Raw genomic sequence first — 26,783 nt, 5'->3', positions numbered from 1 at the left:
ACACACTAACCACTAGACCCCACTCCCCTCCTAGAGCTGGGATAGAATCCAGGAATCCTGGATCCTAGCCCATCGCTGTAACCACTAGACCCCATTCTGCTCTGAGAGCTGAAAATGGAACCCAGGAGTCCTGGTTCCCAGTCTGCCCATCCCCTACCCCCCGCCTCTCACCACTAGCTTTTCTTGACATGTGAAGATCAAACCTGGTGCCATTAAGAGCCAGGAAGTCTTTATCACAGTTCCTTTTCCTCCTCTGAGCCCCAGCCCCTGCCAGCCCAGCACACGGGCTAGTGGGTTACAAATCCATAAGCAGGGATGTTTGTCTATCTGCCGTACCCCACTGCCTCCCTGGTTACTGTCGGACGGGGCTCCCAGAGGCTAACGCAGCCCCAGGGCCAGGGTAAGTGCTGTGCTCCTGAAATCTCACACTCCCGGGAACTTGTGTTTGGAGTGTGGTTGTGTGTGTATGTGTGTGCGGGGGGTGGGGGGGAGAGACAGAGGCTGTGTTTAGAGTCTCAAAGCATCTTAAACTGAAGGCTCTTTGAGCTGTGGTCAAGTGAAAAATTTTCTAAGTTGTATCAGTTGCCCCACCCCAGAGGTGGCTGCTTCTTAGCGCTGGGCGAGCCATCCCCCTGGGGCATTATGTGCGACTGTTCCCCGGCTGCCCTGTGCCAGAGGTGGCTGCAGCTCAGCACCTGGTGAATCATCCCTCCCTGGTATTATGTGTGGCTCTTACCCAGCTGCTCCACCCCAGAGATGGCTGAATCTTAGCACCGGGTGAGCCGTCCCTGCCTGGTGTTATGTGTGGTGTTTCCCGGCTGCTCCACCCCAGAGGAGGCTGCATCTCAGTGCCAGGGGAGCTGTCCCCGCACAGCATCTGTGTGCAGCTGGTAACTGGGTTATATGGTGTTTGGACGAAGGAGTAATTGAATTTTTAAATATAAGATCTTGTAGGTTTATTATTAGTTATTATTTGCACTGTAGTAGTGCTGAGCCCCAAGCCCGGGTAAGCCCCCCAGTGTGCTAGGAGCTGCGCAAACACAGGAATACCGCTGCCCCTCTGGGAATTTGTAGGTCAGTTACCCGAAGGAGGAGAAATTAGCACCGTGGCCGCTGCGTATATTTTCAGTTCAACTTGTTTCTTTGCTGTATGTGCACCAGTCCTGGACACAGGGCCAGTGCAAGGAAGTTTCACGCCCTAGGCGAAACTTCCACCTTGCGCCCCGCCCCCAGCCCTGTGGCAGCTTCCCCCCCCCTTCAGGCACCCCCCCGGCGGCTCCCCTCCCTGCCCTGAGGTGCCCCCACCCACGGCACCTCACCCCCCAGGGAGCCATGCGGCAGCTCCCCACCCCAGCTCCCCTCTGCTCCGCCTCCTCCCTGAGCATGCCGCCCCCGCTCTAATTCTCCTCCCCTCCCAGGCTTGCGGCGCCGAACAGCTGATTGGCCCTGCAAGCCTGGGAGACGGGAGAAGTGGAGCGGCGACCGCGCGCTCGGGGAGGGGGCGTAGGAACGCTGTACAAAAAAATTGGGGGCACCGCTTTTTGGCGCCCCCAAATCCTGGCGCCCTAGACAACCCCCTACTTTGCCTAAATGGTAGCACCGGCCCGGCCTGGACAGACGTGGTTGTAAACAGCATCCAGGGAACTCCTTCTGTGGGGACTCTCAGCAGGGGAGAGAGAGAAGGCCCCAGCTACAGGAACTGTGTATGGCAGCGGGGGAGCCAGCCCCCTGGGACGCTGGGTGAGCCCATCATGTCCAGGCTGGGGGCTGTACCCTGCTCAGCAGCGACTCTGGGAAGGACCCAGGTGTCCCGGTGGAGCCAGATGGCCCATGAGCTCTGTAGGCAATGCTCTGCTAAGAGGGTGAGCGTGACCCTGTGCTGGAGACGTAGGGGAATAGCGAGTAGGAGCTGGGATCCCCGCTCGACGTGACATTGGGGAGACTGCGCCCAGCTCTGGGGGGCCGCATGTCAAACAGGGTGTCTGGAAATGGGGGAGGTGTCAAAGAAGAGTAACGGGGACGATCCGAGGGGCTGGAAAACCTGCCCGAGAGCCAAGCACTGAAGGAGCTCGATCTAGTGAGTTTAACCCGGAGAAGGCTCAGAGGGGACAAGATCCTGGTCTGTCAGCACCTCCCTGCTGGTGAGGGGAAGGTTTCGGGGAGCAGAGGGCTCGTTAACCCAACAGACAGGGGCAGAGTGAGAGCTGACGGCTGGGGGATGGAGCCAGAGAAATCGAGACTGGGAAGAAGGGGCAGATTTTCCCCAGGGAGGGGAACTGACCCTGGGAATCACTGCCCCAGGGACAGGGCAGAGTCTCCAGCCCTTGGAGTCTTTCTATGGAGATCGGATGTCCCTAAAAGCACTGCTCTAGCTCGACCATCATCTCTGGGCTGGAAGCCGGGATCCCTGAGGGGAGGTCTCCAGGCTGGGCAGACTGCCTGGGCACCACGGTCCCTTCTGGCGTTAAGATGGGCAGATCAATGAACGTAGCAGTAAGCAGCTGGGCTGGGAGCGTCTCAGTTCTCCTCGGCGAGGCAGGAAGCTGCGATGCTGAATAAAGCTAAACACCGCGCGGTCGTTCTTACAATTTACCACATGTGTTACGGTCACGTCTAATGGCCCAATTGAGATCAGGGCCCCTTCGTGCCAGGCACTGCCCAGACACACAGCAAGAGACAGGCCCTGCCCCAGCTGAGATCAGGGCCCCTTCGTGCCAAGCACTGCCCAGACACACAGCAAGAGACAGGCCCTGCCCCAGCTGAGATCAGGGCCCCTTCGTGCCAGGCACTGCCCAGACACACAGCAAGAGACAGGCCCTGCCCCAGCTGAGATCAGGGCCCCTTCGTGCCAGGCACTGCCCAGACACACAGCAAGAGACAGGCCCTGCCCCAGCTGAGATCAGGGCCCCTTCGTGCCAAGCGCTGCCCAGACACACAGCAAGAGACAGGCCCTGCCCCAGCTGAGATCAGGGCCCCTTCGTGCCAAGCGCTGCCCAGACACACAGCGACGGCTCCACCTGCCAATGCTTGGAATCCAGCAGGGGGCATCTGGAATGACTGGGGGTCAGTTGCAACCTCTAGGGGGCGCTGTGCTGCAGACAGCGAGGTGGGGGCTCTCCTCTGGCAGTCAGGGCTGGCCTCGATGCCCCAGGGCAGGACTAGGGGCCACTGTGCTGCAGAGAGCGGGGTGGGGGTCTCCTCTGGCAGTGAGGACTGGCCCCAGTACCCTAGGGCAGCACCATGGGGTGCCGTGCTGCAGGGGGGGGGGGGGCTCTCCTCTGGCAGTCAGGGCTGGCCCCAATGCCCCAGGGCAGGACTAGGGAGCATGGTGTTGCAGATAGCAGGGTGCTGCTTCCCCTCCAGGTGCCGGCTGCCAGGACTGGGGGGTGACCCTGCCCGTGGGCCCCCTGACCGGATGGAGCGGCTCATGCGTGACGATCCCTTGCTCTTACACCTACCCCGAGGGGCAGCTCGTCAGAGCCGTGACCTGGAGCCGGGACAAGGAGAGAATTGTGCAGCTCACCGCAGCAGCGGGGCAGGGCTATGACAAGGCCGAGCGCGCCCAGTTCCTGGGTGACCTGCACCACGACTGCACCCTGCGCCTCAACCCGCTGGCGCTCGGCGACGGGGGCGCCTACTCCTTTGAGTTCCAGACCCAGAGCCAAAGCTGGAGAAGCCCCCGAGCCGTGTGCCTCACGGTGTCAGGTAATCCCCGGCTCCTCTTGCAGAAACGGTTCACCAACAACCCAGCCTGGCCCCGCACGGCGTTATGTGTGGCTGCTCCCCAGATGCCCTGCCCCAGAGGTGGCTGCACCTCAGCGCCCATCGAGCCATCCCCAAGGACGGTTGCTGTACACCTCTCATAACATTTCACTCAAATCAGATGACCACATTCTGCAAAGCTGTGAAGAAACAGTGGAGTCTGGTGGTTAGAGGAAGCCTAAACTGGAGTCAGGACTCCTGGGTTCTCTCCCAGCTCTGGGAGGGGAGCCTGGTACAGGTCACACCCCCACCTGGTCTTGAGGCCGCTCTCAAAGAAGGGGCAGTGGCTTGTGACTGGAGGTGGCTGTGCCCATGGCCGTGCCCCCAGCAGTGACTGACTCCCCCCTCACACACCCTGCACAGAACATCCCTGCAGGGTCAAATATAGCATTACTAGGACCGCCGGAGCCCTGAACGGCAACTTGATCTGCTCCATCTCCGAGCGCTGCGCCTCCTCCGGCCTGCATTGGTACGACGGAGCCGGCGCGCGGATCCTGGAGGAAACTGAAGCTGGCACAAGCAATAGGCTGAGGATGCGCATCATCTGGCAGCACCGGGGGGCGGCGCTGGAGTGCCGGGTGCAGGGCTACCGGAATAGGTGCCTCCCCAAAGGGTCCCAGCCCCCAGCCACAGGTGAGTTGCATTATGTACGGGGCCTTTCCTTTCTAGGGGGCGCCAGCTCCCATCAGGCCCCAGGGCAGGGGCTGGCTGGGGGGCAGGGAATGGGGCACGGGGCCTTTCCCCTCTAGCAGGCACTGACTCTAATCCGGTCTGAGGGCAGGGGTCTGGCTGGTGCTGGGGGTGGGGAATGGGATACGGGACCTTTCCCCTCTAGGGGGCGCCAGCTCCCATCCGGCCCCAGGGTGTGAGACTGGTTGGCTCAGAGGGGCAAGGAATGGGGCACGGGGCCTTTCCCCTCTAGGGGGTGCTGGGTCTGACCCATCTCCAATGGCCTTTTCAGGCCGGCCCCCCCGCCTGAAGGTCCTGGTGGACATGGACGGCCCAGGCCCGATCAGGGAGGGCGACTCGTTCACGCTGAGATGTGTGGAGGACAGCGGGTCGCTGGACCAGGTCTACTTCTGGATTCACAACTACGGGGACCTGCACGGGGGTCCCTCTCAGCAGATTGAAGGGGCAACCTTGTCTCACGGGGGCAATTACACCTGCATGAAGTGGGTCTCCGACATAGGGCATGCCTACCTGGCCATATCCCCCACCACCTATGTGGCCATCCTTGGTGAGTAGCCAGTGCCAGGGCGGGGCCACAGCCCTGGGGGTGGGGCCAAGGAGCACCGATGGGAGGGGTCCTTGTCTCACCTACATTCCAAATGGGGGCGGGACCACAGCCATGGGGGCAGAGCAGGAGAGCACAGATTGGGGGGCCTTTCTGTCACTGACATTCCAGTTGGGGGCATGGCCACAGCCATGGGGGTGGAACCAGGTTCACAAATGGGAGGGGACAGGGGCCTTCCTTTCGCCACCACTTGGATATGGGAGTGGGGCTAGAGCACTGGGGGCGGAGCCATGGAGCCCCTCCGCCCCATGCCATGCTGCGCCTAAGCCCCCAGCTGCCATCCTACGGGAGCGTCATTAGGTCATATCTCATTCCGCTTCCTCTGCAGCCCCCCTGTGGTGCATGTGGTGGCCACCCCAGGCCCTCATCGCAGCACGGGGGAACCCCTGTCCCTGACGTGCCGGCTGGACACCAGCGCTTTTGGCGGATTGGGCTTCTCCTGGTACAAGGATGGCGAGCGGCTGGGGTGGGCACAGGCAGAACTGGCTTTCCCGGGCGTCCAGGTGGCTGATGGGGGAAAGTATCAGTGTGAGGTGCACAACATCCTAGGGAAATCCACCTCCCTGCCACTCACCATCACTGTTGTGTGTAAGTACTGGGTGCATTTGACTCCACATTACACATTACATAGCCAGGGAATGGCTTAGAGTCCCCCATGCACCATGGCTGAACCCCGCACAGTCCTTCTGCAAGGCCAACCAAAATAAACGAGCTCCCAGCTCGTGCTCCAGCTGGGTCCGCTTTGTTGACCAGGCTCCAGTATCTCTGTCCACAGAGCCATCTAGCGGCCGAATGACATTGCAAATCAACCTGTCACAGGCCGAGAAACACCCGTTCAAATAACGTACACTTAGTTGAAATTTAATATTTTTTAATCATCAGGAAAAATATCTGGTTTGCCCCCCTCAAAATTAGCTCTTTGCCGGACTTTTCATTACATTTTTCACCTCCATTTTTACCTACAGTGTTTTGAAAGAGCAATTCAGGGGCGGTGGGTGAATGAGCTGTTGGGGGAGCCTAGCCCCCGGCCCCTCCCTCGCTGCCCGAGAACGCCCCCTCCCCTTCTGCCTCCCTTGGAGCCCGGAGCCCAGAGCCCGGGTGGGTGTGTTCCTGCTGCCCCCTGCTGGAGGAGCTGAGCCCTGCTCTGTGTCTGTGTGTGTCCCTGCCCCCCACCTGTGGCCGCCGGCTCCCCCCATACACCTCCAGTCCCAGAGTGCCCCCAACCCCGGCACCGGGCAGCATTGCATGGCCCCACCCCCAGCGGCCCCAGCCCCAGGCCTCACGAGCACAGGCCCCAGCCTGCCTGCCCCAGCCTCTCAGCCACGTCCTATGATACCCGCCACCCATGGGGCAATTGTTGAAAATTATAATCAATTAAAGTTAAATAAACTTTTAAACAGAAAATAGTGTGTGTGGGGGGGAGATTGGCAAACAAAATTGTTTAGGTTTTTGGGAAACAGACAATTATGATGGCTGAACAGAACCATCTTTGATCAAAATACAGATAAAACAATGGATGAAAATTTGGAGGGAATGTTTGATTCACAGTTTAGCAAAAGTTTCAAATACCAAATTCCCAAAACTTTTTGGGGCAAAAGTGGGGGAAACGGCTCCATTTTGTACCCAGCAAAACAGAAATACACACATTTTTGTGATCATTCACATTTTTTCTTCCATTGGCCTGTGCAGCTGCCCACACAAGGGGGCTCTGGTCTCACTTGGGGCAGGGTCTGTGTCTCGCTCTGAGTCTGTGATCTCAGCAGGGACAGGGACTGTCTCTGGTTGTGTGTCTGGGCAGTGCCCGGCACAATGGGGCCCTGATCTCAGCGGAGGCTTCTAGGTGCTATTGTGATAAGAGGAGATTGGAGGTTTTATGAACCTGGAAGAAACTCCAATGTCCAATAAACACTTGGGAGGGAAATTCTCCTGGTTAAAAACCCAGCTTCGTTCCTGCCCCCTCCACTGAGACTGGCCTTCATTGTCCCCCCTAGGACTATGCTGCCCCCTCAACCAGCTCCCACCTCCCCATCTCCCCTGTGCCCGCCCCACTGCACCCTGCATGACACTGGAGCTAATGACCCTATTCTCCATCCCTGCCCCCCACAGACGGCAGTGACTGGTACCAGCTGAGCCCTGGCCCCATGGCAGGCTTCGGAGCAGGGGTCCTGCTGCTCTTCCTCCTGAGCAACCTCGGGGTTTATTGTCTGGCCAGGAGACTCCGTCAACGGAAAGAACTAGGGGGGAAGTCAGCAGGGTAAGGGACCCCCCGGGGTGGGAATTGGGGGAGGGGCAGGAAAAGGGGCTGCTCTGGCTGCATTGTGGAAAACTGGAGTGTGGGCGTGTGAAGGAAATCAACCCACTGCTCTGTGTGTGTGTGTGTGTGTGTGTGTGTGTGTGTGTGTGTGTGTGTGTGTGTGTGTGTGTGTGTGTGTGTGTGTGTGTGTGTGTGTGTGTGTGTGTGTCTCTGCCGCCCCCTCCTGGAGGGGCTGAGCCCTGCACTGTGTGTGGGAGGGTTGGAGGAAGCGGCCTGCTTTGTGGGGGGGGGGGGCCGAGGGCGTTGCCAGAGGGGGGAAACGATTGATTTTGGGGGAAATGTTTAAAGAAGGAAAATAAAGAGTGAAAGCGGATAATTGTGTCTCCTTCCCCAGGGGGCAGCAGAGAGGACCCCAGTGCTCCACAGAGAGACTCGCTGTATGAGGTCAGTGGGGGGGGGTCAGTTAACCCCTGGGTCCCCACTGCTCCCACATACTGCCTGGAGTTGAGTAGGCAGCTGCAGCCTTTGCCCGCACCCCCCCCGAGTGAACCCCTGACCCCAGCTGGACGGAATCAGCACAACCTGAGCATGTGTCATAGACCCCATCCCGATAATGGCTCAGGGGAGATTCTCCTTCACATCCAATAGCCAGATCCTGCCCTGGCACAGGAGGCTGGGAGATGTCTCCCCAAATACAGTCGGGGATGCTCGTTGTTAGTGCACCAGGTAACTGCAGTTCACAGCTCTGCAGGGCGGTAAAGGTGGGCTTGGAACACAGGAGTCCGGGCTCCCAGACCCACCCCCCGCTCTAACCACTAGACCCCACTCTCCTCCCAGAGCTGGGGATAGAATTCAAGAGTCCTTGATCCCACTTCTCTGCCCTGCCCCCATTACTGCAGGTACAGGCAGACATCACACACAGGTCTCCTGCTGGGGGAGTGTCCCCTCTTTCCAGGGCCGGTGCAAGGAAGTTTTGCGCCCTAGACGAAACTTCCACCTTGCACACCCCCACCCCAGCTCTGCAGCAGCTCCCCCGCCCTGAGGCACCCTCCCCCCGATGGCAGCCCCCCCCCCCGGGTAGCCATGTGGCAGCTCCCCACCCCAGCTCACCTCTGCTCCGCCTCCTCCCCGAGCATGCCGCCCCCGTTCTAATTCTCCTCCCTCCCAGGCTTGCAGTGCCAAACAGCTGATTGGCGCAGCAAGCCTGGGAGCCGGGAGAAGTGGAGCGGCGACCGCGCGCTCGGGGAGGGGGCATAGGAACAATGTAAAAAAAAATTGGGGGCACCGCTTTTTGGCGCTCCCAAATCTTGGTGCCCTAGGCAACCGCCTAGTTTGCCTAAATGGTAGCACCGGCCCTGTCTCTTTCACACAATCTGTTTCTCTTTCTGTGTCCCCGGCAGGAAATCCCATGTGCCGAGGAGATTCCCTGCCCCTCAGACGATGCCGGCGACTATTATAACAGCCCAAGGACTATTGTAACAGCACGGCCGAGATCCCTGCCGTCCACACTCCCCTCCGCGCCGCCGCAACTTGGATCTCAATAAGAGTCCACCGCTCACGCCCCAGGCAGTGTTCACCCACCTCCATTAGCTGGGGAAACCCAGGAGAACCCAGGCATCCTGACTCCTACCCCTCCTCCCACCCCGCAGCAGAGCCCTGGGGCAGGCCCCACTTGGGCCACTGGATCTGGGCATTTCTGGGGCAGTTTAATTGTAGCTTCGATTTTCCAGGCTGTGTTGGCTTTCAGGAGGGAGGTCGGCCTAGCAGATAGAGAACAGAATTGGGAGGGAGGCGATCTGGGGTCTGCCTGCCCATGGGCAACTCACAGCCTTAGTTTCCCCATCTGTGCAAGAGGGGTAATGATCCTGCCCTCCTGTGTATAGCACTTGGCGATCTCTGGCCGGAAAGCGCTAGACACGGGCAGGGTGTCGTTACCGACCCCACTGCTGTTTTCTTTCAGTTCCAGCCCCTTTCTCAGCTTTAGCTCAGTTTTCCTCAGGGAATTGCCTCTGTTTTGTTTCTTGTTATTGGATAATAAAGCGGTTTTACAAAGCCATCAGCTTGGGTGACTGCTGCTGGACAGGGAGGGTTTGCCGAGGGCAGGGGGCTCCGAGGCTCGAAAGCTAAAGGAAAAAATGACACAGCAAGCAGCCTTCCAAAGCTTTTTTTTAGCAGATTGCACAACGGGAGCTAATCACGCTCTCCGGTGGGGAATTACAAAAAAAAAAAAAAGCAGAAGCCCCTCCCCCCAATGCCCCAAAAGAAGCAAGGCGTTACTTAAAGAAATGGATCCCAAATAAATTTGTTTTACTCTGTATAAAACTTATACAGGGTAAACTCATAAATTGTTCGCCCTCTATAACACTGACAGAGATATGCACACTGTTTGCTCCCCGAGGTATTAATCACTGACTTTGGGTTTACTAATAAATGAAAGTGATTTTATTAAGTATAAAAAGTAGGATTTAAGTGGTTTCAAGTAATAACATACAGAACAAAGTAAGTCACCAAGTAAAACACGCAAGTCTAAGACTAATACATTAAGAAACAGATACAGGTAATATCTCACCCTCAGAGATGTTCCAATAAGCTTCTTTCACAGACTAGATGCCTTCCTAGGCTGGGCCCAATCCTTTCCCCTGGTACAGACCTTCTTAGTTCCAGCAGGCATCGTAGGTGAAAAGCAGGGGATTTGACATGACTGGGACCCCCCTTGTCCTGCTCCACCCAGGGCCGTCTCCAGGCACCAGCTTGTCAAGCGGGTGCTTGGGGCGGCCACTCCGGAGAGAGGCAGCACATCCAGCTATTCGTTGGCAATTCGGCGGACGGTCCCTCACTCCGTCTCGGAGCGAAGGACCTCCCGCCGAATTGCCGCCGCAGATCACGATCCCGATCACGGCTTTTTTTTTTTTTTTTTTTTGGCTGCTTGGGGCGGCCAAAACCCTGGAGCGGCCCTGGCTCCACCTCTTTTTATAGCTTTGGCACAAGGTGGGAATCCTTTGTCTCTCTCTGGGTCCCCACCCCTCCTTCTAAATGGAAAAGCACCAGGTTTAAGATGGATTCCAGTATCAGGTGACATGGTCACATGTCCTGTGAGCCCCCAGGCCTCCATTCTTCCCAGCCTGACTCTAACCACTAGGCTAAAGGTTATAAGAGAGCTGCTCTCTGTCCCTCTTTCTCCCCCCCCACCCCAGCTGTTTTGTGTAAACTCATCTAAAAGTCCTGATCCAGTTGGTGGCATCTGAGCACACCTGTCAAATCAGGCCCATTCACCGCTTAGGTGGCCTAATGCCTTTCTTACCTCAGTTCATGGATCTCTAGCAGAGATAGGTGCTGAACTCTGAGAGAAGCATGGGACTTAGGATACGCCCCTGTTGTCTGCATCTCCCGCTGGCTGGCTTAACTGGCTCCTAGCATGCTGGCTTTGTGGATTGCATTCAAAGGTGCCTATCGCTTTGCCTAGTGGCCTAAAAGTTAGGTGTTGTGACACTGATCATCCTATGCCTAAGTCCCTTTTGTATATATTAGCCTATGTACCTAAATACCTCTGAGGATCTGGGCCAAACACATTTCCATGTTGATGAGAGATAGCTGGCTGACTTGATATTTTATGGATCTAGTGCTGCAACCCTTACTCAGATCTGAATTGTACTTACGCTTGTGGGCCTGTGCGATGGGGTTTCCACCCCACACAAGGCCTGGAGATGAAGATTAGGCCAATTAGGCCTTAACATTTCCTGGCTTTCCTCCATGTGCAGCCTATAGGTAAATTGGCATAACTTACCCCTTCAGGCCTTGTTTGGCGATGAACACCGCATCACAGCCTGCTTGCATGAATCTGCACCACTCAGGAGTAAAAGATGCAAAACCCAGAGCTTTTATTTGAAAGGCTATTTATCAAAATCTCACATCTCACTATGAGGGGCTTACTTATGCCAGTGCTTTGTCTCTCATTCTGCACAGACTCAGCAATATTTCCCACTCTGATGTGCAGTGGATCTCCATAGCATGACGGGGGAGGGATAGCTCAGTAGTTCGAGCATTGGTCCTGCTTTGAGGAGGAGGTTGGCCTAGATGACCTCCTGAGGTCCCGTCCAACCCTGATATTCTATGATTCTGCATGCAAAACATCAACTGCCATCCAAGGGAGTTCCACTTGTGGAATGAATGCAGGTCCATAGCAATTGGGATCAATAGTGATTCAGACTGTTGGGGAGTTGGTTTGTAAAGCATGTTGGGAACCTCTGGTATGAAAAGCAACAAAGAGTCCCGTGGCACCTTTTAGACTAGAGGGTTTCCAGATCAGCGCAGAACTGTATCATGTTCGTGCGGGTGGTGGGGCAAAAAGAGAGTCCCTGAGATAGGACAGTCGCTTCTGCCGAGTTAAGTGTGGAGCTGGATAAATTGACGATATTGCTGGGTGATTTTGGGGTACCACTATTCTATCGTGGCCCCATGTGGCAGGTAGGATTTTAGACAGCTTACAGTCCTTCTTCCTTTGTAGAAAGGTGAAGTGTGTAATGTGGATCTCCTGTCTTCTGTTAGTAAAGTCCGTTTGTGTGGAGGGTTGGTTATGTATGAAAGTCTCCAGGTTGGAGAGCTCTTTCTTCATGTTTTCCTGTTTGCTGTTTGTACTCCTCCAGGTTTTTGTATATTGCCATTGCTAATATCTGTCTTCTGTCCATTTATCCTTTTATGTAGGGACTGTCCAGTTTGGCCGATGTACATAGCAGAGGGGCATTGCTGGCACGTGATGGCGTATATAACATCGGTGGATGTGCAGGTGAATGAACTGGTGATGTTGTAGCTGATCTGGTTAGGTCCTGTGATGGTGTCGCTGGTGTAAATATGTGGGCAGAGTTGGCATCGAGCTTTGTTGCTGGTGAGAATATGCTTAATGTTGGTGGGTTGTCTGTGGGCGAGGACTGGGCTGCCTCCCACGGTCTGTGAAAGCGAGGGATGATTATCCAGGATGGGTTGTAGATCACTGATGATGCATTGGAGAGATTTAAGCTGAGGACTGTAGGTGATGGCCAGTGGAGTTCTGTTGGTTTCTTTCTTGGGCTTGTCTTGCAGCAGTGGGCTTCTGGGTACACGTCTGGCTCTGTTGATTTGTTTCCTTATTTCCTCGTGCGGTGTAAGAGAAGGTCCGGACTCACCCCTGCGGCGCCTCCTGCTGGCTGTCCAGGGAATTAGCTCACCAGCCTCTGGAGCGCCCTCTGCAGGCCGGTGATCCGCCTTGTCCTCTGCACTGGCCCCCGTGTCCCTCCCCGGACCCCGGTGCCCCTTGCTCTGGGTGCTGCCCCCTGGCAATACCCACACGCTAGGTCTCCCCTCCCAGGGGAACCCCCACCCACTAACCCCACCTGGGGCTATCCAGGCTGGAGCTCCCCAGCTCCTCAGCCTTTCCCCAGCCCTGCTCCACTCAGGTACTCTGTCTAGCTCCCTGCAGCCAGGCCCTTCTCTCTCTGCACTCAGAGAGAGACTCTGGCCTGAGCTCCTGGCTCCCAGCCTTTATAGGGCCTGCTGAGGCTGTTTGGGGCATGGCCCCAGCTACAGCCACTTTCCCTAATCAGCTCAGCCTTCACGCTCCTTGGGCTCTCTCAGGCCCTTCCAGGCAGGAGCAGGTGTCCACCCTGCTACATGCAGGTATTGTAGTTTTGAGAATCCTTGGTGAAGATCTTGTAGGTGTTGGTCTCGGTCTGAGGGGTTGGAGCAAATGCAGTTGTACCTCAGCGCTTGGCTGTAGACGATGGATCGTGTGGTATGTCCGGGATGGAAGCTGGAGGCAGGAAGGTAGGCATAGCGGTCGGTGGGTTCTCGGTGTAGGGTGGTGTTAATGTGACCGTCACTTATTTGTACTGTGGTGTCTAGGAAGTGGACCTCCCGTGTAGATTGGTCCAGGCTGAGATTGATGGTGGGGTGGAAGCTCTTGGAATCTTGGTGGAATTCTTCCAGAGTCTCCTTCCCATGGGTCCAGATGATGAAGATGTCATCAATGTAGCGTAGGTAGAGAAGGGGCGTGAGTGGACGAGAGCTGAGGAAGCGTTGTTCCAGGTCAGCCATAAAGATGTTGTCATATTGGGGCGATGCGGGTGCCCGTAGCAGTTCCACTGGTCTGGACATATCTATTGTCCCCAAATTTGAAATAATGGAAACAATGTACAAAAACCTGTGGCAGAACACTTCAACCTCCCTGGCCACACAATAGCAGATTTAAAGGTAGCCATCCTACAGCAAAGAAAAACTTCAGAACCACACTTCAAAGAGAAACTGCTGAGCTTCAGTTCATTTGCAAATTTGACACCGTCAGCTCAGGATTAAACAAAGACTGTGAATGGCTAACCAACTACAAGAGCAGTTTCTCCTCCCTTGGTGTTCATACCTCAACTGCTAGAAGAGGGTCTCACCCTCCCTGGTTGAACTATCCTCGTTATCTCTAGACTGATTCCTGCCTGCATATTTATACCTGCCTTTGGAAATTTCACTATCAAAGAAACTGAGGAACCTCCTGATCAGCATCCTATACAGCAAACAGGAAAACATCAAGAAAGAGCTCTCCAACCTGCAGACTTTCATAAATAACCAACCCTCCACACAAACAGACTTTACTAACAGAAGACAGGAGATCTACATTACACACTTCACCTTTCTACAAAGGAAAAAGGACCTCAAGCTGTCTAAAATCCTACCTGCCACATGGGGCCACGATAGAATAGTGGTACCCCTAACTCACCCAGCAATATCGTCAATTTATCCAGTGACACACTCAACCCGGCAGAAGTCTGTCCTATTCTGGGGACTCTCTTTTTGCCCCACCACCCGCACGAACATGATACAGTTCTGCGGTGATCTGGAAGCCTACTTTCGCCATCTCCGACTCAAAGAATACTTTCAAGATAACACTGAACAGTGCACTGATACACAGATACCCTCCCACCAACAACACAAGAACGCCACATGGACCTATACATAGAATAGACCTATACATAGAAACAACCCTGACATTATAATCAAAGAGGCTGATAAAGGAGTTGCTGTTGTCGTCAGGAACAGGTCAGACTACCAAAAGGAGGCTGCCAGACAACTCTCCAATACCAAATTCTACAGGCCACTTTCCTCAAATCCCACTGAGGAATATACTAAGAAACTGCACCATCTACTCAGGACACTCCCTAAACTAACACAGGAACAAATCAACACACCATTAGAGCCCCGACCGGGTTTCTTCTATCTACTACCAAAATCCACAAGCCTGGAAATCCTGGATGCCCCATTGTCTCTGGAATTGGCACGCTCACTGAAGAACTATCCGGACATGTGGACTCTCTACTCAGACCCTGCACCACCAGCACTCCCAGCTATCTCCGTGACACCATTGATACCCTGAGAAAACTACAGTGCATTGCTGATCCAGAAAACACCATCCTAGCCACCATGGATGTGGAGGCTCTCTACACAAACATCCCACACACAGATGGAATACAAACTGTCAGGAACAGTATCCCTGATGATGACACAGCACAACTGGTTGCTGAACTCTGTGACTTTATCCTCACACACAATTCTTTCAAATTTGGTGACACTATATACCTCCAGACCAGTGGCACCACTATGGGCACCCGCATGGCCCCATGATATGCCAACATTTTTATGGCTGACCTGGAACAACGCTTCCTCAGCTCTCGTCCACTCACGCCCCTTCTCTACCTAAGCTACATTGATGACATCTTCATCATCTGGACCCATGGGAAGGAGACTCTGGAAGAATTCCACCACGATTTCAACAGCTTCCACCCCACCATCAACCTCAGCCTGGACCAATCTACACGGGAGGTCCACTTCCTAGACACCACAGTACAAATAAGTGACGGTCACATTAACACCACCCTGGACCGAAAACCCACCGACCGCTATGCCTACCTTCATGCCTCCAGCTTCCATCCTGGACATTCCACACAATCCACTATCTACAGCCAAGCACTGAGTGTGACGATGCGGTTCTGGCAGAACCCAACTGAGAGTGCCAACTCAGGACAAATTGCTCAAACAGGGCAGTTACAGCCCAAGGATGGGGTTTTTTCCACCTCTAAGGCAAACCAAACCAGCCAGACTAAGAGGACTTCGGTCTCACCCCACTGGCTAACCGCAAGTCTCACAAGCAATCTCCTAGACACTCCAGTTTCTCAGTATTACCACCAGTGCCACTCGTTATGGGGACAAATGGTTATGAAAACCAATACCCAAGTAAAAGAAAAAAGGTTCTCCTGATCCCAAAGGACCAAGCCCCAGACCCAGGTCAATATACAAATCAGATCTTACCCACAATCACGCTGTTGCCAATCCTTTAGAATCTAAAATCTAAAGGTTTATTCATAAAAGGAAAAAGATAGAGATGAAAGCTAGAATTGGTTAAAGTTCTTGGTTCAGGCTTGCAGCAGCGATAGAATAAACTGCAGGTTCAAATCAAGTCTCTGGAATACATCCCCCGCTGGGATGGGTCCTCAGTCCTTTGTTCAAAGCTTCAGCTTGTAGCAAAGTTCCTCCAGAGGTATGAAGCAGGATTGAAGACCCAATGGAGATGAGGCATCAGCCTTATATAGTCCTTTCCAGGTGTAAGAACACCTCTTTGTTCTTACTGTGGAAAATTACAGCAAAATGGAGCCTGGAGTCACATGGGCCAGTCCCTGCATACTTTGCTGAGTCTGAAGGCATATTGGCCTTCTCTCAATGGGTCCATTGTATAGCTGATGGTCCTTAATGGGCCATCAAGCAGGCTAGGCAGAGCTAATCCCAGCTTGTCTGGGATGTCACCCAGAAGCATAGCATAAGTTTGCCATACAGACAGTATAGAGCCAATATTCATAACTTCAACTACAAAACTGATACACACATATAGACAGCATAATCATCACCAGTAAACCATAACCTTGTCTTAGACACCCCATTTGACCCACTTTATACAAGATTTGGTGCCACTACAGGACCTTGGTTGCAACAATGATCTATATGGTCCCAGTTTATGTCAATAACATCACACTGAGGTACAACTGCATTTGCTCCAACACCTACAAGATCTTCACCAAGGATTCTCAAAACTACGATACCCACAGGAGAAAATAAGGAAACAAATCAACAGAGCCAGACGTGTACCCAGACGCCTCCTGCTGCAAGACAAGCCCAAGAAAGAAGCCAACAGAACTCCACTGGCCATCACCTACAGTCCTCTGCTTAAACCTCTCCAATGCATCATCAGTGATCTTCAACCCATCCTGGACAATGATCCCTCGCTTTCAGAGACCTTGGAAGACAGCCCAGTCCTCGCCCACAGACAACCCACCAACATTAAGCATATTATTGGCTGTGGCGTCTGAAAGTTCCTGAGGAAGATGGCATCCACCTGAAATAAGAGAAATGGAAATAGAATATTAGACACAGCTGAACAATCCCCATTTTACCGCTCCCATTTGCTTTTATTGTCCATGTTAATATACCCTCAACTTCACCAGCCAGCTGGATCTACATGACTCTTCAAAAGGATAAAATACAGAGCCACCTTCCCCACAGTGAATCAGAAGAAGCAAGCAAAGAACTGTGGGTAGAGAACAGTAGACTCCAGTATATCGCAAAGTGTTTAGTAGAGCGAACTCCACTGATTTGCATGTCTAGTTAATCTGTATTGTTCTGGAGAAGGTTGCAGGAGACAATGCCAAGGAACTGTGGAAAACTAGATCCTGTTCCCAATCTCATAAGCATGAATAATTAGAGTCGCTGCTAATGATTGTGTTTGACAAGGGAGAGGAACTAGGCAAGGGCAGGAGAACTAGTGACTCCAGGCTTTTTAACAGTAAAATTCATTTAATATTGCAGATAACTGAGTCTGTGATAAAGGAAACAAAGCCCTCACTCTCACACAACAGAGAAGGAACAAGATAGCATGATACCGGGTAAAGATGAAATGTGGGGGAGGGATAGCTCAGTGGTTTGAGCATTGGCCTGCTAAACCCAGGGTTGTGAGTTTAATCTTTCAGGGGGCCACTTAGGGATCAGGGGCAAAATCAGTACTTGGGCCTGCTAGTGAAGGCAGTGGGCTGGACTCAATGACTTTTCAAGGTCCCTTCCAGTTCTAGGAGATAGGTATATCTCCATATTATACTTGCTAGGGGAATTCATATGACCCACATTTTTCTGTGCCCCTGCACAGAAAAATGCAAATAAAATCTACCAGGGGACACAGCCTCTTCCCCAGCAGCGTGTCTGTTCTAGCATGCATGGAGCAACCTCAGAGAGAGGGGCGGGGGGCTGGGCATGCATGCCTGCATGATCGCAGGGGGTGGGTATGTGGTATGTGCGTGAACAATCAAGAGAGAGAGAGAGAGACTCTGTCCCTCTCCCTTGCTACAACAGCTGACTGGTGTGGAAGGGTAGGGCTTTTTATTATGCACAAGGCAGTCTAGAGGCACAAATGTAATAGTCCTGCCTGAGTTAATTGATTCATTCTCTGAGGCATTAGTAGCCTGACAATGTAGTTAGTAACATCGTTAAAGTTGCTGTTGTTGGTTAATTGATCTCATTCTCTGAAGCAGAAATGTAGCAGCCTGACTGTTACAGTGAATGTTGTTAATGTTGCTATTGTTAGTTAACTCTTCCCTTTCTCAGTCAATTTCCCCAGGAGCATAAAACCTGTACAAGTTTTAAGGCCCCTACATTGCCAGAGTGATGGAAAGGAGCCTTATTATAAATGACAGTAAGGGAATGCTCAGCTAGGAAGATCTATGTGCTTTCTCACTTTATTTCTGTGCCAGAGTGGCACAATGGGGTTAGAATACAGCTCAGGATTTATTTTACTTACCCATTAAAAAAAAAAGACCTTTGAGGGCAAATAAAACATTTACCAAAGAGTCAATAAAATGTCAGGACAATCAGAACCAAGAACATCCCAAAGTACCCAGCCAGGTCCAGGACAATGATTACCAAAACTGTATGACTTTCATGTGTGAAAGTCTCAACAATTTAAAATGACAGTCTACTTGTGTGTGTGTGTGTGTGTGTGTGTGTGTGTGTGTGTGTGTGTGTGTGTGTGTGTGTGTGTGTGTGTGTGTGTGTGTGTGTGTGTGTGTGTGTGCGCTGTTTTGTGTTCTGTAATGTAACTTAAATGAAAGGGTATTAGTTACCAAGTGTTTGTAACTTAACTTTCATGTGCTTAGGAAATGCTGAATAGTTATTGTGATGTTTCTGTATTGTAGTTTAAGTAAATTACCAAAACAGTTGAATCTGATGTGATTATATTGCATTATTTTGACAAATAAAGGATGCAGAAGTTTGATTTTTTTTTGGCGCAGAATTCCCCCGGGGTAAAGGATATTGACTTTTGAAGGAGATGCTAAAATGAGAAGCTGTGACCAAGTTCTGTCATAGACCAGGCAGTGCCCTGAGTGATCCAGAAGCTGGTGCTTCCTTAAAATGCCTGCAAGGTGTGATCATCCAACAGTTCCCCTTTCAGGAAGATGATTGCCATATTACACGCCTCCACCCTGCTCCCTACACTGACGTATCACCCTGTGTGGTGTTTGAGGAGGGAGGAACTGAAGAGAGATTCAGTATTTGCTGGGCAGAAGATGGCCCACTCTTCAGTTGATCTGCCTGAGACTGGGAAGTTGGAGATGAAGAAGATCTCTGTCTAGACTAGATGTGATAAATCGACCCCTGCTGGATCGATCACTGCCCACTGATCCGACAGGTAGTGTAAACATACCCTGAGTCTTTGAATCACTCGGCAAATATGTTATGACTTTCCCCTTCCACTGAAGTGCAGTGATAGGGGAGAATAGGACAATCACTAACTAGATAGAAGCAGGGTGAAGTCAGGATTACGGGAAAGGTGTATTTGCATTGCAAGAGAATGTTAACGTGAGGAGGAATGGTTGGAGCTGGTTGTTGGTCAGAAAATGCCCAGGGGGAGAGAGAATGTAGTTCTTCCTTACAATGACTGCAGAGAATATATTGTTATGTGTTTATCTTTTTAGAAATGTGGTAACCATATTGTCTACACCCAAAGCCCTGCACAAACTTGGACATGCACCCTTCCCAATATACATACAGATAAAGAAGTGAAGAAATCCCAAGACTCACTCAGGGGTAGAGGGTCCGGTCTGTTTGTGGAAACTTTCATGAATCCCAAAGAACTGAGCCTCGGGGCATACAGGGGCAGGCAAGGGAGAGTCACTGATCAAGTGACGCCATGCTGGAGTATTCATCCTAAAATAACATGAATGGAAAGGAAATAGGAGTATCAGGAAAGGAATTCTCTCCTGTATCTCCTGCCTCCTCATATACCACAATTTACATTAATAACACGGAATGATCCCACGGCCTGGTAAAATCAATGTTAATGTGACTTTCTTCCATCCTCTAATAAAATCTCTATTGTTTCATCACCAAAAATTTCAAATCAATTTGGGGATCTGGGCTGCCGCAGACTCCTAAATTCTCATATCAGCTAAATGGGGAAGAGAGAGGAAAAGCAGTGAGCCCCATGACTCCCTAATCCCTATATGGCCATCAGCTGTTTTATCTCACCAGCCATTCTTCTTGGTCTTGGTCACTACCAAAGGAGAAAATAAACTCCATTGAATCAGGGATGGAGTGTTCCATTACTCACGGGCAATGGATTTTCGGGAATAATCTCTTTACAAGTGATTGAGATCTTTGGAGGAGCTCTCAGTTGCCCCTTCCCCAAACTACACTGTAGAAATACCTTTGTAAATACGTTGTCCTCTTAGTAGAGCTGTTCCTCACCCCCTGCCTACCCTACAGTCCCAGTGAAATACAGAGAGCAAAGTTGAGATCACACTAAACATGTGACTGCTGCATTTTCTGTTCCTAATTCCCTTCTTTTCTCACTCTTGAAAGCATCATAAACTAGAAAAATGGGTCCCAAGCTCCAGATGTGGGCATTCCCAGACTTTGCCGGGGTCCAGGCAGGACACACACCCCTGGCGAAGGAAGAGTTTTTGGAACAGTGCTGCATCCACATTTTCAGAAAGATGGGGGCCCTGTTCCATACATGTACCTGAAACCCTGCAGCCCCCAAAGTACTCTAACCTAGGGCAAGGAGTATGCTCATTGCCAGAATTACCTGATCAAGGCTGGATCTATCTTTTTAAAAGGTGTGGAGTCTGCATTCGGAAAGACAAAGTAGGTTAGGGGCCAAAACGTAGCTGCCAATTTGGTGTGGATCCTTGGTCTGGCACTTGATGGAGCCTTCATCCTAAATGAAATGGAAACAACAAAATGTTAGGAATGGGTAGGGCACTGGGAGGTGTCTATCGATTTAAGGTTGGAATACACAGTCTGTTTATTATTCTGTTCCTCTGTGTAAAATGACAGACAATATCCCAATGAGTTCCTAATAAGAGTATTTTACCAATAACCAAAGCAATTTATGAACTGTGGGTTTAAGGAATGCTGTGAACAGTAGAGGAGCTAAAGGATTGCTGACTCCAGCATTGAGCAGGAAACCTGAGTTAAAAGGGTGGCTTAATGAGTTTTTGAGGCACCTAAAACTATTATTTTAGGAAGGGATCTCTGAGAGGAACCCAGACATTTAACCACTCAACTGTTAGGGGGTTCAGAAGGAGACATGCAACACTGTACACTAAGCAGAGCTGCCTGCAGGATTATGTGTCAAGCTGTCAGTGGCCTACATGGTATTCTGAGGCTTTTTGGCTACACTATGTGGCTCAAACTCAGACCTTTTCCCCTGTCACTCCCCACCCCCCACTCCCCCCCACCACACACACTGTCACTCTGTACAGTGCGTACAATGTAAAACTTTTCTTATCTTCTTACCAAGAATCCACCTTTGACCTTAGGTACTCCATCCTCCACGAATGGGTTCTGAGATCTTAACTGAATAAAAATAGAGAAATGTATATTAGACATTAGGGAAATCTTCCATGCATTTAAAGAGAGATGATCGGGCAATGGGAGTATCTTGTCTTCTGAAAGTGACCAGTGCCAGGTGCTTCAGAAGGAATGAACATTACTGGGCAATTTCAAGTGTTGTACAGTCCCAGCTTCTAGCACGAGAGGTTTAGGATACCTGGAGCATGGGGATTGAGTCTCTGACCAACTTGACTAATAGCGACTGATGGATCTGTCCTCCATGAATTTATCTAATTCTTTTTTGAACCCAGTTATACTTTTGGTCTTCACAACATCCCTTGGCAATGAATTCCACAGGTTGACTATGCATTGTGTGGAGAAGTACTTCATTTTGTTTTAAATCTACTGCCTATTAATTTCATTGGGTGACCCCTTTTTCTTGTGTTATGTGAGAGGTAAATAGTACTTCCCTACTTTGATAGGTGGATAGAGAGATGTTATGGTGATTGGTGCTCTCTCTCTCTCTCTCTATATATATATATATTTAGGATCACTGGCTAGACAAACGATTATTATTGACTTGTGAAGACAGGACTGTTTTTCAGGTTGGTACTCATCTCAATAATAATAGGGCAAAGGAATTCATTAAACAATGAGGTGATCTCTGCAGTTGAAGATGGCCTTAAAACTGTTCCCATATCTCATACAATATCCCTCTGTTTAAGAGACTGATTAAGTCCTATTTAGGTTAAGATTCTTTCAGGCTTTTCTTTGTTAGCTTTGTTTTCATTTGGAATCCTCTAGGTTCAAAGTTACAGGAATAATCTATCTAATGCCCACTGAGAACTAGGCTGAAACCCCTGTGGCCCCACAACTCCATTCATAAAAAAACTCACACAGTTCTATTATATTGGGTACATGGAAAAACTCACTTACTTCTGAGGTCTGAATGTCAAATCTTGTACTAAAAACTCAAAATTGCTACAGTATAGCACGGCACCAACTGTCTCTCTCGGAGGCCAAGTTGAGCACTGACTGTTGTTCATTGCCTCAATAGCTTTGCTTGGGCTAGAGGATGTCACAATGAAGGCTGTGGTGCAATTGCCATGACAACCAGGTGTTAACTCACAAAAAGGGGGTGATGTAGTGGCTGTTATATATGTGTGCATCCTGCCTGCCCCTGCCCTGCCCATTTGTTTATGACTATGTGCCCTCTCTAGAGACTAGCCCAAAAAGATAAATAAAAGCTCCAAGTTTAGGGAGAACTGGTGGTAATTCTCTTTGTGCTCAAGTGACAGAGGCCTATTTTTGGAACTGAAGATCCCGAGTTCTGCTTCCCATGTTTGGCTAAAAACCCTATGGCAGACCCCTGCATCTCTGGCCCCTACGGCCAAGAGGAACGAGAGGTGGTACTTTGTCCCTTCTAAGGGATATGAACATTTGTACATCCACCCACCCCCCGACTCCCTGGCGGTTGATGCAGCCAATCAGCGAGAGCGCCAGGGCTACCAGGGCCCCTCCCCTAAGAATAGGGATCCAAAAAGACTAGATCTTTTGGGCAGGAAGGTCTAGTCCACTGGGGGCACTATAGCTCCGCATTTCAAATCAACAGGCCATTGTGAGCAGATCCACACACAGGATGCGCTGCGATGGCCAAGTTTGCGGAGCTCCTGCCGCAGGACTCTCGCACAGAGTTCTCGGCATTAGTGGAGGAGGGAAAGCTGGTCTCCAGTGCGTCCCTACAGGCGGCATTGGACGCAGCAGACGCAGCCTCACGTCCAATGGCCACGGGGGTTGTAATGAGGAGGAGTTCCTGGTTGCAGGTCTCTGGTCTGCCCCATGAGGTCCAACAAACAATCCAGGACTTCCCCTTCGAGGGTTTGGCCCTCTTCTCCGATAAGACAGATAAAAGATTCTATAGTGTGAAAGACTCAAGGGCCACCTTCAGATCTTTGGGGCTCCATACCCCCGCCACTCAAAATAGGCATTTCTGGCCGCAGCCTCCCTCTAGGTTCTACCAAGCTCAGAACCGTGAGGACGCTCCTTGTAGGAGGAATAGGAGTGGTAGAAGAAGGCAGCACCCCTCCTCAGGCCATGGCTTGGGCCAGCCCAAGCCACCGCCCGGCCCCAGACCAGCTTTTTCAGGGTGTGATCAAGGATGGTACACCAGTGCTGGAACTGGATCCAACCTTATTTACCTTTTCGTCCCAACTATCCCCTTTCTACCGTCCATGGTCCCATATCACTTCAGACTGCTGGGTGCTCCACACAGAAGAAAGGGGATATTCCATCCAATTCTGTGCCCTCCCACTCTTCCCCCCCTCTTCCCATCTCTCTTCAGGGACCCCTCTCACGAGCAACTTCTTATACAGGAGGTGCACTCGCTCCTCTCTGTAGGGGCAGTGGAAGAGGTTCCTCGGGAGCAAAGGGGCAAGGGCTTCTACTCCCAGTATTTCCTAATACCGAAAGCCAAGGATGGGCTCAGGCCCATCCTAGACCTGCAAGAACTCAACAAGTTCATCAAAAAACTCCAGTTCCACATGGTTTCTTTGGCCTCCATGATCCCCTCACTGGATTCAGGAGACTGGTATGCCGCCTTGGACTTGAAGGATGCATCCTTTCACATAGCGATAATTCCACCCCACAGAAAATACCTCAGGGTTTGTGATGAACAACAGCCACTATCAGTTTATTGTCTTCCCATTTGGCCTCTTGGCGGCATCTCGGGTGTTCCCCACGTGCGTGGCAGTCGTGGCGGCGTTCCTGGGTAAGCAGCAGGAACAGGTATTCCGTATCTCGATGACTGGCTGATCAAAGGCCACTCCAGATCTCGAGTGGAGGCGCAGGTTGGCCTCATAAGAAGGACGTTTGATGAACTGGGTCTCCCTCTAAACGAGGCCAAATCGACACTCTCCCCTGTACTGAGGTTAGAGTTGATAGGGGCAGTGGTAGACTCGACTCAAGCGAGGGCATACCTCCCAGAAGCCAGGTTTTGGTCACTGGGCGACATAATACGGGGCCTCAGGCAGTTTCCCACCACTACAGCAAGGAATTGCCTGAAAGTGTTGGGGCATATGGTCACTTGTACCTATGCAATACAGCATGCCAGACTCAGGCTTCCCCGCTTCAGTCATGGCTAACGTCAGTATATCGACCAGTTCGAGACGCTTTAGACAGTATCATAACCCTGCCTTGCCCGATACTAGACTCCCTCCTGTGGTGGCTCAACCAGGCAGGGGGTCCTGTCCTTGGCCATAGGCTGTCATGTGTGGCCTTGGTATAGTGCTGTGGCACTGAGGATCCCAAAGTGCCTTAGAAATGTGGTTGGGGATGATTGGCTCTGTCATACAGAGAGGGAAACTGAGGCACGGAGCTAGGCGGGTGCCTGAATGGAGCTTTACAGTGAGTCAGGGTCAGGATGCACAAGACCTGACCCTCTGAGCACCCTCCTCCCCTATGAGTGCTGGAAATAGAAGCCAGGAGTCCTAGCTCCTCTGCTGTAACCCACTAGACCCCTCACTTCCCTCCAGAGCTGGGGATGGAACCCAGGAGTCCTAATTCCCAGCTGTTTTCATTAGGAATATTCCACTTGGGAGCAGGAAGCAATTACATGATTTTAATCCATTACTTCCATACTAAGGTGATGGGAAATATAGGCGAAAACAAAGGTAGATGCTATCTAAGTTGATTAGTTAGGTAGAGAGATTTACTAAATGCTTAATTCAGTAGTTTAACTGTATAAGTACTAAATAACTGTAAAAAGAACTTCATAACCCTGTAGTAAGGACTGAGGAACCATCTGGTAGGGAATGAATAATCATGTAGTAAGAAGATGGTGTCGCCAGGAGGGCTTTCGCTTCCTCGACCACGGGATGCTATTCGAGGAAGGACTGCTAGGCAGAGATGGCGTTCACCTTTCGAGGAGGGGAAAGACCCTATTTGGACACAGACTGGCTAATCTAGTGAGGAGGGCTTTAAACTAGGTTTGACGGGGACAGATGAGCAAAGCCCACAAGTAAGTGGGGAACGTGGAGACCTGGGAGATGGGTCGGAAACAAGGGGGAGCGTGGGCTATAATGGCAGAGAGAAAGGAGGGTCAGGGCAAAACTGGGAGGCAAGATCAAACCAGCATCTTAGATGCCTCTATACAAATGCGAGAAGTATGAGGAATAAGCAGGAAGAACTGGAAGTGCTAATAAATAAATACAACTATGACATTGTTGGCATCACTGAAACTTAGTGGGATAATACACATGATTGGAATGTTGGTGTGGATGGGAACAGCTTGCTCAGGAAGGATAGACAGGGGGAAAGGGAGGAGGTGTTGCCTTATATATTAAAAATGTACACACTTGGCCTGGGGTGGAGATGGACATAGGAGACGGAAGTGTTGAGAGTCTCTGGGTTAGGCTAAAAGGTATGATTTTGTCCCAGTGGTTTTGCTCACTGGTTTTGATACGCGATTGATTCTTATGACTGGAATGCACTGTATATCTCTCAAATCTGTATAAGCCGCACTTATATAGCCACATATGTATTGCTCTGCACTGGTGTTCGAGAAGGCAGGGCCCAGAAATGACCCGGCTCCAGGAGCAGGAGGTGGGGAGTAGAAACAAGTGAACGTGTTTGCATGAAACTTTTTGTGATCGGGAAACACAGGTTCGGCGCCTCCAAAACATCACGCGATTTCAGGTGGGTTTCGCAAAATGGTTTCAGTAGAAGATAAAATTAGGATTAAGCCCGTGCTGAGCCGTGACGTTAGACTGAGGCCTGGCTCCTGTAGTAGGTCCAGCCACTGGGCGGTAACGGGGGTCCGATGGCAGGATCGGGGCCAAAGTGTCTCCTCCAGGCTCCGGGTTAAAACGCTGAGCTGTGAATCCTGAAGGCAAGTGAGGGATTGCAATGCTAAGAGAGCCCTGGGGTGGGGAATATTGGGCAGCGTGTACTCTCCGGGCCGTGCAGTTTGCAGGGCTGGAGGGTTTGGTTAATCAATCCACACATCGCAAGGGACTGTTCTGCACGGCCAGTTTCCCTCATGCCCAGCCCGGGCCGGAGAACCTCCCCCAGGGGACCCTGCACCCAGCCCAGATCTGGAGGGGGAAGGGTCAAGGTAGAGCATCATTAACTCTGCCCCTTTTCAGGTGTGCCCTTAACTCTGCCCGCTTCATAGATTTCATCCCCAGATCTGGGGGTTGAGCTAGAGCAGGGCTTTTAGTGAGACACCCGATCGCCATGGAAGGACTCAAAGGTTTGGAGAATCTGCCCCCTCCCTTAGGTAGTTGTTGCTAGGGTCAAGTCCTCTCCTTGGGGAGAACCTGCCCCTTTTTTCCAGTCTGGATTTGTTTGGCTTCATCACGCAGCCAGCAGCGCTCGCTTTGCCTTTGTGGGGTGGGTTAAACAGCCTCTGCTCCCTGAAATCCTCTCCCCAGAGAGGTGCTGATAGCCCCAGACCAAGGCATCTCTCTGCCGCCTTTGAGAGAAACTGAACAGCTCCAGCTCCTTCTGTCTCTCACTCCCCTACAGGAGTGTAGCAACCGCAGGCGCATTATTCCTCAGTTAATGGCTAGTCACTTTCACTGGCTTATC

At 51.6% G+C, this 26,783-nt stretch overlaps 1 protein-coding gene across 1 annotated transcript in view; it reads left to right on the top strand.

Moving 5' to 3' along the window:
* Positions 1-7,314, top strand: part of LOC128827358 (HAUS augmin-like complex subunit 5) — a 90,530-nt gene extending 83,216 nt beyond the window's left edge. Inside the window, 5 exon segments of the mRNA XM_054011214.1 lie at positions 3,364-3,705; positions 4,126-4,395; positions 4,724-4,999; positions 5,417-5,644; positions 7,163-7,314. Coding sequence (XP_053867189.1) covers positions 3,364-3,705; positions 4,126-4,395; positions 4,724-4,999; positions 5,417-5,644; positions 7,163-7,314 — 1,268 coding nt within the window.
* Positions 7,315-26,783: the final 19,469 nt, after the last annotated feature.

Source organism: Malaclemys terrapin, chromosome 21 (genome assembly GCF_027887155.1).
Source record: "Malaclemys terrapin pileata isolate rMalTer1 chromosome 21, rMalTer1.hap1, whole genome shotgun sequence".
NCBI lineage: Eukaryota > Metazoa > Chordata > Testudines > Emydidae > Malaclemys > Malaclemys terrapin.
Note: the sequence above shows the minus strand (reverse complement) of the source record. Positions and strands in the feature narration are given on the sequence as shown.